The 13,981-nt window shown below is 34.5% G+C and overlaps 1 protein-coding gene across 1 annotated transcript in view; it reads left to right on the top strand.

Moving 5' to 3' along the window:
- Positions 1-13,981, top strand: part of SPATA17 (spermatogenesis associated 17) — a 78,514-nt gene that overhangs the window by 60,989 nt on the left and 3,544 nt on the right. Inside the window, exon 9 of the mRNA XM_088532204.1 lies at positions 242-377. Within this exon, the coding sequence (XP_088388330.1) occupies positions 242-377 (136 nt within the window). The remainder of the gene's footprint in view (positions 1-241; positions 378-13,981) is intronic.

The following is a 13,981-nucleotide window of genomic DNA, read 5'->3' on the forward strand; positions in this document are numbered from 1 at the left end:
CAAGTATGCATTTTATCCTGCTGTAACTTTATGGCTTTTTGTTCAAAATTCATTAAAAATAGCTAGAAGAGGAATTGCAGTAATCCTTCCACCATACAGTAGAAGAATATTTAAGAATTAGTGGTAAATAGCAGGAAAAAATGTCATTGTCATATCCTGTAGCATGGATACCTATGATTTCATCAATCCTATCGCATTCGGAGTAGACTAACACTAATATTTAAATATTCTCAAATTTCAGATTTTTGCCATTTTCTTCATATCATAAAAATGAGAAGTATGACCCATCAATTCTTAGGTCAGATAACTATGGCGAAGAAACTTATGGAATTAAACATTTCCGAGAAGTACAGCCTAAAAAGTGGATAACAGACAAGGTAAGTCACTGCAAAAGTTAAAAGTCTGTTAGTTTTTTAGACTGTTACTGTATTAGAACAAAGTGAATCTGGGACTGATCCAGAGATCACTGAATGCTACGTCATGTGCTAAATCACATAATTAGAGTTGATTCAATGAGAGCAAGATTCCTCGATCATCTTTCTGGTAAGTTAAATCTGAGGACATTCAACACCTCTCCCATTTGCTAGAGAAGGTTCTGAGAGCCGGCTTCAGTCTATCCTTGGTTAGATGATGCCTACAAAAGATTTCTTGTTTCTGTGTTACCTTTCCTAATTTAGGGCATAGGACATATTTAGCAATGACTTCGTTCAGAAAATTATGTCACAAACTGGAGGAAAAAAATAACCAATTGTGTTCTTATATTTTTTGAAAAATTCTAAAAATTAATGATGAGTAATGTAATATTTGTTTTATGATATGATCATTAAGTGGATTGATTTGCCAGCTGCCTCTCACATTTCTTTTATTTGTGTTATATTACAAAGGGGTGATATTTCTCAGAGCTTTCAATGTTATATAAATTTTATTCAGTGGAAGGTATCTACTACTGTATAGGGTTTTGAAAGCTTAAAAGGTTCCATCTTGTAAAGCGTAATTCAAAAAGCACAAAATGGAAAAAAGACAATTGAAATACTGCTTTTCAGCTGTTTTTCTAGGTTCTTGACAGCATCAGGAAGAAAACGGTTCTGAACTTCATGCTGAGTTTACATTAGAACAGAGAAAGAAAAGATATCATGTACCTCCTCCTGCTAAAACAGATTCAGTTCTTTTTCTATGGAATTTCAAGATAAGAGATGAATGTCTTCAGCATGATACACTAGTGTGGAATCAGTGAAAGAGGATTAAAAATAGCCAAAATCATGTTCTAACATGAGATGGTGTATATATTTGCTTTTTTTTTTTTTTTTTTGTATTAATGATCATAATCACTTTAAGGTATAATAAGTTATTTCCATTAAATCAGCTTGTCCTTGTAAATATATAACAAATTACAAAGAATATTAGTTTGAGAAGTGTTTTTTTTTAAGATCAGAACTTAGCTATTTTAAATAAATTGTGTTGCAAATAAAGCCAAAAAAATCAACATGCAATCCAAAAAGATTGGAGAGTATCATTGGCTGCAGTCCAATGAAAGTATAAACAAGTAATATAAGATAATCTTAAAGATTTCTTGATGTTTCCCATTTTATGCCAGAAAGACTCCTTTTCCATTCCTTGTTCTTGATCAGACTCAGATCAAGATGTCAAAAAAAATTAAGGCTATTGGATAGCATTTAAATCATGGGCTTAGCTGAGACCACCAAACTCACTTGTGATCTCCGATAGGTTTCAAGCTAAATCTCTGGAGGTGAATAGCTGTATTCATTAACCCAACATGACATCCAGGTTTCCAATTCCAATTCTAAATCAATATGAAGCTTCAATTAGGAGCCACTTACCCAAACAGAGAGATAAGAGGAGAAAAGAGCTATCTTTGACCTACCTGCTGCTTTTATGGGTCATCATTACCAGCACAGAAACTAAAAGCTCCACCTCTTTGCCACATTTTAATGGTAGAGGTCGTATACAGACAGGTGCAAAATCATATTTTCATAACTCACATTTGAAAGAACACTTTGTGTCATTTCACAAATGTATTACAGTTTTGTGTAAATCAAAACTGTGCCAGGATTATCTTATACTAATAAGCTCCATTAAAATATTACCCAAGGCAATTAGATTTTTTGCTTAATACTTTATATCTATGAAACTTTTGTTGAAACTGTTGTTTTGTTTCTCAAGGCATGACATTTACATTAATGCAATTTCTGTTACAACCTGAATGGCCAAACACCCTGCCAGGGCATATATTCAGCTTCTTCAGTAGCATAACTAGAGAAATTTGGCTTATCATTATTGATCATACAAACTAGAGGAAAAGCTCTCCTTGAAAGTTCAGTGGTGACTGGGTCAGAGGCCCCTCTGAACTGATGTGACGTTTTTTTTTTTTAATTATGCATTAAAAGCTTTCCCTGTGTATTTTCATGAGAACATCCTAATTTCAAACTCTTTAGGTTTTTTGTTTATATGTATGTATTTTAATTCAGGTCACAAAAATATTCATATGTGCATTATATAATCTTCTAAAAAATGTAAGGATATTAGCATAGCCTTCTTTTGAACATAAATACCGAAAATGTATGAGAAAAGTTACTAATTCATCTTTTCATCTCATTATTCTCATTTTTATCATATTCTGTTTATATTCGAAGAAGTTAGTAAGTGAAAGGAAAAACTTCTGGATGCCAATTCTTCATTAAAATGCACAAGTTAGGAAATGGAAATACTATACTTCTAATGGAAATCAAATGACTGACTTAATTTACCAACCTATCAACTACTGTAAAAATACACAAGCTTTTTTGTTTCAGAAATTTAAATAAATCCTACTGCTAGATACCTTGAATAACTTAGATAAAATTTATGTGAGAAGTATCAGACTAACAGATGTCTACCACTTAACTATGACTTTAATTTAGAGTAATAGGTCCTGTGTAGTAGTAGATCCTGTGTAGACAGTCACAGCATCAAATGTACTAGCCATAATCTTTCACTTGTCAAAACACTCACATATGTTCATATTTATTGAAGCAGAAATGATAGCTTATAGCCCTTAATCAGTATTGGTTTGCATATGCATTTAAGAAAACTTACTTAATGACAGCATATAATGATTTCTTATTTGCAAAATTAGTGATATTTTAAGGTGTTCTTTGCTGATAGATTCTTTCCTCTGATGCCTTATTAGAGATGAATTACAGTATGGCTGCATCCCTGTTTCATTATTTGCAGAGCCATTTTGGCCCTAAACAGAATTTTATTATCTACAAAGCATAAAAATATCCAGTACTGCAAAGAATTAATTTAGAGAACCTAAGCATATTGCACAGAACATAAAGTTGACCTTTACCGTCTACAGCTTTTGGAATGGAGTGGGATGTGGAACACATCATAGATTTAATGTGGCACAACGCTATCTGCAGAAACTTGGGTGGGACTGTGACTGCCTGCCCATTGCACCTGATGATTGAATCTGCTGTCACCAGCATCCTGATAATAATGAACATTCAGCTTAACGACCGTGATTATGATTATCATAATTGATGTGCAAGTGCAGTGTGTGGGGATCATTACAGCTGAACTGTACAGCAGAGAAACATGCCTTAGTTATGGATAATTTTACTTTTATGCATTGATTGGGATAAAATATGCCTTTCAAGTTCAACAGGCCAGCTTAATATAATTTTAGGAAAATTTCTACATGTATGAGTTGATGATTATGAGCTTCCTCCAAAACAGTCATGCTAGCTGATTGTTTTGAATTGTGTAATTCAATTAATAGCAGAAAATAATTAAATAATTAGAAACTATTGAGTGGATATCACTTGCACAGTACTGCCATCATTAGTCAGGTATCAAGTTCAAATATTTCTGATTGTTATGCCTTTTCTTGGTCTAGGAAAAAAGAGTATATGTAGTTTGCCACCAACACACTTCTACTTTTGGTGGAACAGTAGAAATTGGATTGTAGTCAACATTATTGGCTTTTTCACACTGTATCGTGTAACCATTAGAGCAGGCAATAATTGTTGGTTATATAAATTATGTAGTTTCCATCTCTGTCACCAGAGGCAGAGAATTCCAGGCCCAGCTCAGCCAGTATAAAGACACAGCCAGCTAGTCTCTTCTGTTTGATGGTGATTTCCTTCAAATGAGATTCTAGGAAGCTGCTGCCCTCGTATTTCAGTAAATCATATTATGACATATGCACATGCATACGTGACACAGACTGGTATGTTTACATACCTCGGGTCAGAGTTTATATACTGAATGTTATTTGTACGGGATTTTCAGCAACTAGTCGAATATTTTGTAAAATGTGATTTTTCAGTTTCGTAATTTCTCAATGGGAAAATGCTGTCCCTCGATGATGATGCAGGACTTTGAAGAATAAATTGATTGGAGAGAGAGAATTAGATGGTACTTATTATATGGTATAACTAGCAATCCAGTGGCATTTGTCTGCTGGATGATAAATGCTTTGCTTTGCCTACCTTCCTTATACAGTAATGCAAATTGTATGTCTGTATGTTAGTAGCATAAAAAGAAAAACTTACTTGTTAGTAAGAGTTAATTTTAGCTGATATTTCCTGGAGGGGAATATGATGTATTATTTTATTTTTCTAAATAAATTCCATTGAGTTATTTGAATGTTTTAAAGACTCTTGTATAAGCATAAATACTTTAGATATATTTTGCCCAATCCCTTCAGTACCTGCCTAGAGCACCTGCTTACGATAATTTGTGGCAGAGCTTTTAATGGAAAAGAGAAAAAAAAATCATCAGTTGAGTGGGAACCTGTAGTGCTTAATGAAGTTGCACCTCAAAACAGTATTAACTTAAAAGTATTAACTATTTTGATTTAGTTTCCTTCATTGGAAAGAGAAATCCTTATGCTAAATAGGAAAGTCCCTATTTAGGGAAGTCTTTTCATTTTGGTGGCCGTTTTGAATGAGTTGCTCGGCATTCCTTGAATTAAGGAGAATTGTTTCAATGCTCACCAAACAAATTATATTTCAATTCAGCTCAATTTTCCATTATTGAATTTCCAAAGCTTGCTATTGATGTCAGTGGCTTTTTTTCATAAAACATATCTGCAAGAACAGGCTTCTTATTATTTCATATTTACCTTTAGCTTGATTATGCTGGTTAAACAGAGTTGAAATGAAACTAACAAAGCTCTTCTTAATCCTATAAGAATCACATAGTTAATATAATTGTTCAAAAATGCCTCTTATTTGTGTGGTTAAGATATGTCAATGGAGCTAAGCTAATTTACATCAAATGATTATGTGGACCAGGATTAATATAACCAATATGTAGCAAAATGCTACTTTTGGGGAAAATAATATTCTAGGAAGAATATTGTTATCAATTTACAAAGAAAAGTAGACATTTTTCAATGCCCTTTAACTCATTTCTAACTATACATTCCTACAGGGTTTACAAATTGAAAACTAAGATCACAGGCATATATGGTGGCCATTTCTTGCAACAGAAACACTTAGAACTACAGAATGTCACATCTTAACATTATGGTTCAATTAAATATTTCACTGCACTGATCCATTATGATTGAATCATTTCTATAATAGTTTGTCCACTTTCTCGTGTTGGTGGTACCGGTAGTTATTCTGAACGGATTCTAGAATGTGCCAGGCGTATGCCTGAGCTGAGGGAGAGGCTGCAAGATTTTCGTGTTTGATGACCGTTTCAGAGAGCAGGCTAACTTGGTTAGCAGTAGCAGCCTTAGCAGTAAAACTTGGATGAAGTAAAATTTTGGAGTAACCTATGTTTCCTAGGCAGGAAAAATCATAGTAAAATGTAGTTATGTGCACTTCTGTAGGAATGAATGAGAACTGGTAAGTTATACAGACAATTACCTTAATGATTTGATGCAAATGTGCACTACTGCTGTTTGAAATTTAGACCGTGAATTAACTTTAAACTCACTCTCTTTTATGTACTAAGATGATATTCACTTTGGAACATGCTTCACTGTTTATTCCTTTAATATAATGAAGAGCTGGTTTCAATATGCCCTTTCAAATGCAGATTAGAGTGATATGCCACTATGGCAGAGATAAGAAACTATATTCTTTCTTATCCTTTGCACTTTCCAATCTTTGATATCAGGATAAAATATGCCAAAAAGTTTAAAGGCATATCCACATAAGGAGTTATTTTTGAATATTTTTGAATATAACCATTAATATGGTTATATTAATATATCTTTATACTATTCTGGAGATTTTTGGAGTTAGTCAGGAATAACCTTTGAACTTTAAATTGAGGCTTCACTTCCATTTAAATTACCCTACAAGCTTTGAGGTAATGTACAGAGATAATAGCAGCTAAGGCGCACGGGTTAAGACATAAAGGCTGTGGTGCACACAGCAGCATAAGAAACATTTTTTAACATTAGCAACTGAATGCTCTTTCAGAGTATAACTGGTTCAATATGAGAGTCTCAATCCTGGAAAATAAGAGAAAAAGTCAGACAATAAAAATACTGTATATTAATAGACTTTGTAAACTGATGTGAAGCTGCTTGATTGAGCAGTGCAGTCTCAGCCATGTCTTTCTTCTAATGCTAAAAGTAATGCACATAGACAGAGTGACAATCAGAGTACAGCCTCCCATCAGCTGTAATTAATCTTTTAGTTAACAGAAACTAGAAAAGCTTCTCATCAGCCCCTTCTGAAGTCTAAGGGACTCTGTTTTTTGATGTTTGCATTCTGAGTAAAATTGTCCCCACCAGTTCTAACAAATTGAAACACCAGGCTAATTATGGCAGCTAATGAAGTGTGTGGAATGGTCACAGCTTGTTGTGAAACTGTTCCTTCAGCTCAAATTAGAGTTTCATCAATCACTTTTTTAAACTGATCCAGAATTGCTTCTGCCCAGTACTTGGCATTTTTAATGCTGTTTCTGTAGTTGTTTTTTTTCTCTAAAGCTTAGACTATTTTTTGAAATATTGCATTCTTGGGATGGAAGTTATAAGCTCCAGTTTATAAAAGAAAATATTTCATTATTGCCTCTGTCAGCTGATCAAATGCTAGAAAGATAATAAAAGAAGCAGAAAAAAAAAGAAAAGATATATGGCTTTTAATCCAGCTAAAGGTAGCAATAAAGCATATACCATATATGTATATGAATCATTATTACTGTGAGCTGGATGTAAGCTGCAATCTCATGAGACATGGTTTGTGGGCTGGGTGGTTCAAATGCCACTGAAGGACCTAAATGAAATGAATGTTTTGGTCTTAGCTTATTTCGTAGTGGATTGCAGTCCTCAGTATATCATTCAGTGTTTGGCTTGATTTGTAGTTTTTGCAGATGGCCAAACCTTAGGCAGCAAGAAGACCAAGATGTGTTACTGTTTAAAGAATTTCAACACTTCAGGTCAAATTCAAAGTCCTCAGAGAAGTATACGAAACTTTACAGAATAAGTGATTGCTGCTTCACCATCAATGAATAAATTAGCATATAAAATATTGTAAAAATTCCTAGTTCCTGCTCATTTAAAAAATGTAACAGCATTCTCCTGTACATTGAAGATGCAAAGATGCATAGATATGAAAGGTATAGATGTTAAAGGAAGTCTAAAGCAAAATTATTTCCTGGACATATACATAGAGTATAGAATTTGATTTGGAAATTATCCAATTGAAAAATGAAATAAACCTTTGCTTATGAGCTGCCATATAATATGTCAGAACAAGTTGTTGCTTATATATATATATATATATATGCACATATAGACATGTTTTCATATCAAAGCCAAGGCAGCATGATTTTACTTCAGCAAAATCACTGAAATTATTTGTGCTAATACACCTAATCCGTTTCATTTTTTTTGAACATTAATGAAGCTGAAATAGTGTTTAGCTATAAATATCAAACCTTTCCTTAACATTTCTTAATCAGCTGCAGTTTGACTGAACTAGCTTCATGCCATTGCCAAAACAAATCTGTGGCAGATGAGTGAATACTCTGTGATGCAGGTGCTATTTCTGTACTGTACCAAAGAGTTGCTGGATTTGAACAGGAGAATAAGTTAATATACTACTGATAAATGAAGAAAAACAACATACACAGAGAAGATATGTTGCTATATAAATATTCATCAAATAAAAATGTTATATATAGATGAAAGACTAGGGTAGCAGCAATAAGTATTAGCCTAAAAGGCTATTGTTGCGGTTCCTATTGATTAGTGAGAGCACTTGTGGTCCCTGGCTAGGAGATGAATCGCTTTTCTGCTCTTAGCTGATCTTCAGAGTAGCTGCCTGCAAAATAGCAAAGGCCTTCTTCAGTTCTATCATTTCAGTCTATTCTAAAGGTATATTAATAAAATTTCAATAATGCTTTCCTTATTTCTATAACTGCATTATTTTTAGAGGAGCTCTAAAGTCAAATATGCTGGATTTGGAACTAGTCTTCTACAAAGCAACTGTTTGGACTTTCTATCACCCTTGAGGAGACTTTGGATCCTTATCTTCTGAGTAAAAGTACTAGGATTTGCTATTCTATGATGGGACAAAATGTACACAGGAATAGTGTGAAAACATGTTTACTTTGCTCTATCATTACTTAGTTTATTCATCTTTTACCTATACTTGCATAATTTGTCCTAAATTCCTAGCAATTGGAAGTTTTCTAAAGATCCTTCTCAGAAATTGATGTTGTAATTATACTTTTTTTTTAAGCTAAATGGATAGCATCCTTTTGGTGTATTTAGATAAATCAGAAAATTAGAAGTTGAAAATAAATCTAATTAAACAAACAAAGAGGAGACAGTCTCAAGAAAAATGTCATTTGAGTAGCAACTTCTGATCTAGCGATGGTCTATCTCTTCTCTCACTTTTACTATAAAAGATTATCATTTTAAACTTTTTTTTTTTTTAAATAGCGTTTGGTCTCCTTTCAATTTATCAAGGTTTTCAGGCATGTCTGATGCCTTGAGGAGGGAGATGGGAAGAAAAGTACAGTATACATAGCTGTGGTATTTTGACATGCAAAAACAGTGATTCTGGACTTCATATAAAAAAAGGCAAACTATCTTATTCTTCAATTCTTCTAAGGCATGTTTGTACTGGAAAAACTCACAAACTATACTAAAATGATGAAAGATATTCTGACAGATAAAATCGAAGGAAAAGCTAAAGTTTCTCTTTATTGAAGTTAATGGCAAATTTATATAAAACAAAGGTCTATATAACAAAGGACTAGAAAAAGTCTGTTTTCTTTTTAATTCTTAGTAGTTATTTAAGTTAATTTTTAGTACTTTAGCTGTTACAGTGCATGTTTCTGTGTTTACTGCCTCATGTGTACTTACGTACAAAACCTGCTACTTAAAATGGCGGTACTTTGTGACCTATTGAACTTTTCTTTTTCATTAGTTTCAAATGCTAATTAAACATCATAAAATAAGAAAACTCATTAAAATTATCAAATTAAATTGATGCTGTTTTAAAATGCTGTGGTGGCCTTGTTCTGTACTTTCTTGAGCTTATCAACACCTATCTCATACTATGCATCCAGAAGCAGATATTCTATTCCAGATGTTGTCCAGCAAGCACCAGCTAGAGAGGGAGGGGATTGTTACTTCTTTCAATCTACTGGTTGTGCTTCTGTTCATACAGTATATTTTTAGCTTTCATTTCCACCAGTATCACCAAGTTCTTTTCTGCAGAGCTGCTACCTGTCCTATCAGTCTCCAGCCTGTGTTGCTGCAGGGGTTATTCTATGGCAGGTGCCTTTGTCCTTACTGAATTTTGTGAGGTTTCTGTCAAGCCATTCTTCTAGCATGTCTAGGTCACTCCGAATGATAGATAGCCCAGTTCTTATCCGCATCGATGACACCCCTTAGTTTGGTGTTGTCCGTAAACTTGATGAGGGTGCCTTCCACCTCCAGCTCCAGGTCACTGATGAAGATATTAAGAAGAATAAGTCCTAAGATAACTGCTGAGGAAACTTGTAACTTGTTTCCACTTAGAGTACAAACTATTAATCATTGCCCTTTGTGCTCCAACCAGTTTTTCACCTATCAAGTAGTATGCCAATCTAGACTATAATGCATTAACTTGAATACCAGGATTTTGTGGGAGATAGTGTCAAAAGCCTTTCTAGAATTGAGGTAGACAACATTAGCTGCTCTCCTTTCATGCACAAATCTAGGAAGTTCATCACAGAAAGTAGTGAGTTTTGGCAAGCATGATTCAGAACCATGTTAGACCAGATGAAATCACAGTACTATTTTAGTTGCATATGCCAACTACAGTGCAATCAACATACATCTTTTATTGGCATGAATTGTTTCAACTTTTGTTCAGAAAGGTATAATTTAGGCCTATAAGATTAAAGAAAATATTTTCAGATGAGGATTTCAATTCAGTTTTTTTCTCCTTAACTCACTGTGGCACTATTTTGGCAAGTTAGAGATAACTGCAACTTGATCTTGGCAAATCAAACCTTTTCTGGCTGTAGTCCAGCAGGTTAAAAGTGGTTCTAAGTTTATCTTGGCAGTGAACACTTGGCTCCAGATTATTTTCTGCTGGAAAGAAAATGTTATGGTTGAACAGATTAGACAATGAAAGAAAGGGTCAGTTTATAAATGGCATAAATGAACTTATCCCTAAATGCATTATTTTCTAGTACGCATCCTGTTGCTGGCAGAAAGTGTGTGATGGACAGGACAAAGGAGTCCATTTAAATATACAGGCAGTGATTTAAAAAAAAGTGTCCTTTACTTTTCATCAGAAGCTTTAAAACTCCTTATACTTTTCTGTACAGAGAATTGTAATATTAGGAATAGTTCCCTGTCAGATTTAATACCTTCATGAAAGCTTTATATATTACTCATCAACATGTTTTCATATTTGACAAAATGACACATATATCTTAGATAACTGAAGCCAAGCATCTGCTTCCCTATTTCAAAAATACTTTTTTAAAAAATAACCTACAAGAAATTTAATGATGATAATTTAATGACAATAGGAAATATACACCTCTTGGGATTCTGAATGCGAATTGAACTATTTCAACTGCACATTTGTTTTTTAGCCCAAATTCAGTAAAGTTCAAGGGTATCCAAGTATGAAATAGCTTGTGAGAAAATTCACATTGCTTTCTTAATTTAATTTGCTTGTTAAAAAAGGCTATATTAGTACAAAAGGTAGAATATTATCTTTGGCAATTTTGGTTGAAATGCAGATATTAGGCATGAATTTGGGTGATGTTGTTTTCCCATGACAATAGCACTGAATAAATTGTGGTACTGCATGCACTGTAACTTTCTTCAAACTCTACTTTTAACATTGCTACTTGCTCTTAATATGTTACAAAGTACCTGAAAAGTGACCACATAAAGGCAGCAGTAGGCTCCTTTCAAAACATCCTCTCCTACCTTGTACAGGTGAGAAGGACAGGATGGTTTAGAGGTGGAATTTTAGCCAGTTATCTCCAAAATGCCAACTAGCATGGCCTGGCAGCTGAGCTAAGAGAGCAAACTTCAGTCAGCACAGATTAGCAGCCGAGAACTTACTTCTCAGAATAGTGGATAAAATGAGCAATAAAACTATAACTTCCATGTTAGCTTATTTCAGAGGAGCACAAAGTCCTTTGCTATTCATACTGGACACATCCTACAGTAGATATCAAGACCTATGTAATTATATTAGTGTTTTTTTCAAATTCATGAGTTGTAATTAAAAATTGTTCATAATTTCTAGCACACACTGTTTGAGTTTGATTTCCTTATTTATGATTTCAAAAGATGGAATATGTAAGAATAAGTGACAGTTGTAAAGTTCCATGAAAATTTAAGTATAATAATAATAATGAAATGCTTGTTGCATAAATTAAACAGCAATTAATGTTTTCTGTTTCTCTTTGAAAGATAATATATTAGAATAATGTTGTTAGACTTCCTACTGTGAACATAATTTCTTGATTTTTTCACAACACATTATCATATACTTTCTGTCAACAAAGGAGTAAAACTAACAAGCAGAAAAATGTTGCCTGATGTAAGAGTAACACAGAAGATTATAAAGTTGTCTTTTATGATGGCTGTACAATATCATTTTATTTTAAGATCTAATGACAAGTTGATTCAAAGGGTAAGATTTGCACTTCCAAAGTCATTAAATGAAGTAGAAAATTGCGTTCTACCATCATCAGCTAGTCTTTTTAGATCAGAGTTTTATTGTTGTTGAAGTTGTTTTCATTGGCAGGAGGTAATTAGAAAATGAGTTAGACATCGCACTCAGAGCCGTAAAAGAACCGTAAACTTCACTTGCGAAAAAAAAAGCAGCCAGTTAAGGAGGGAAATTGCAGATAAGAGATGGAGCTGGATTGTAATACTTTAGGCCAGTTTGGTGAGTGATATGTTGTTCCATATTATGTAGAAGCTCATAAAGTTTTCATTCCTTGCATTTACCCAAATGAACAAAACATAGAGCATTAAGAACTGGTGACAGTCCAAAGAGGACATGATGGCTCCGTGTTGGCAAGCTGTACAGGCAAAGGCAAAATTCTGCCCCCTTCACCACAGCAGTGGTCAGGTGGCCACTTCAGTGCAGTGGAACAGCAGTTAGGCACGTGTCTCCCTGCAAGTCAATACGTCTACGTTGACACAATGAGATCCAGCCCCTAAGGCATGATCCAGGCTTTTGTTATTATCTCTTATTTGAAGGAGCCAGTTGACCCAATTTGTTACAACATTAGCTTTTCGTTTTTGTAGCCTTAAGTCATAGAAGACCTATTCCTGATTTTTGGACATTAGTCCATATCGGACAGCAGAATTGGCAGTCTGTGCCCACCAACCACAAAAACAGAGTCACGGCACACAACCGTGCCCTGAACTTTCCAGCTAATTAGCTGTTGAAGCTGTACCCAAGAAATAGGCTCTGTTGCCCATGGGAAGAAGTGTGTAGCCATTATTAATGTCCCAGCTTAAATCTCTCAATAGGTCTTATGGGCAATGCTGCTTGAGGAGGCTAAATGTACAACTGGGAATTAAAAATTATTGTGCCCCTTTCACTGACTGAAATATTGTAAACTTGTTTCACTGGGGCCAGGATTGGTGTCAATGTACTTTGTGTGAAAAGTGCAATAGAAGCATTAGTATTTGACAGCCCTGGTTGAAATAAGTGAAATTAATGGAGCTCTTTTCATATACGACAAGGCCATGGCACCCCTTTCATGCTGCTTACAGACAGAGAAAAGTCAATACTTTTTTATTACTTGATGCTGACCTACATTCTGCACTACAAGTGCCAGGCCCACTAATTGGTTTCAGTTGTGAGAAAAGTTTGCCCCAAAGAAACACTGGAGCAGATAAATCAATCTTTTTTAGGGTAGCTTAGTGGGTTTTGAGCACTTGAAATGACATTTGTGTTGTATTGACAGAATGGGTTGTTACACTCGTTTTATCATGTCAGAAGGCCCTCTACTAGTTGGAAGTATTGTTAACCAGTATTGATAAATTTGCTAAGAGTAAAAGTTAGCTGGATCAACATTTTACTTGTACAGCACCTTGCCATTTCTGGTTTGCTTCCTTCCTAGAGACCTCTGTGGCTATTAATAGGTCAGGAGGCTTATGATGACAGCTCAGTTTAAAACTCTAATTTTACCGTTACAAGCAGTAGGATCATAAGGCTACTTTAATAGGAACACTTGCCATTAAACATAAGGGGTTGTGGCCTGTGGCTATACAACAGCACCTGGGAGTGCAGCCTGCTTATCGGAGGAGGTGCGTATCTGTGCCCAGCTTAGGAAGGACGAGGAGATGCACAGTGTCTTTTTCATATAGTAAGGACATAACCAGACCAGGGTTTTTTATGCAGAATTTTATATCAAATCATGTAAAATCTTGATATGTATCTGTAGATATTAGTTTCAAGCTAAGAAAAAGTGTGGTTTATTCTCTATTTTCACTCTGCAGTAGCATGAGGATTCGAGTAGCTGTGCC

This window comes from Tinamus guttatus, unplaced genomic scaffold (genome assembly GCF_059628265.1).
Source record: "Tinamus guttatus ecotype Peru unplaced genomic scaffold, ASM5962826v1 Tinamus_guttatus_pri_ptg000033l, whole genome shotgun sequence".
Lineage (NCBI taxonomy): Eukaryota > Metazoa > Chordata > Aves > Tinamiformes > Tinamidae > Tinamus > Tinamus guttatus.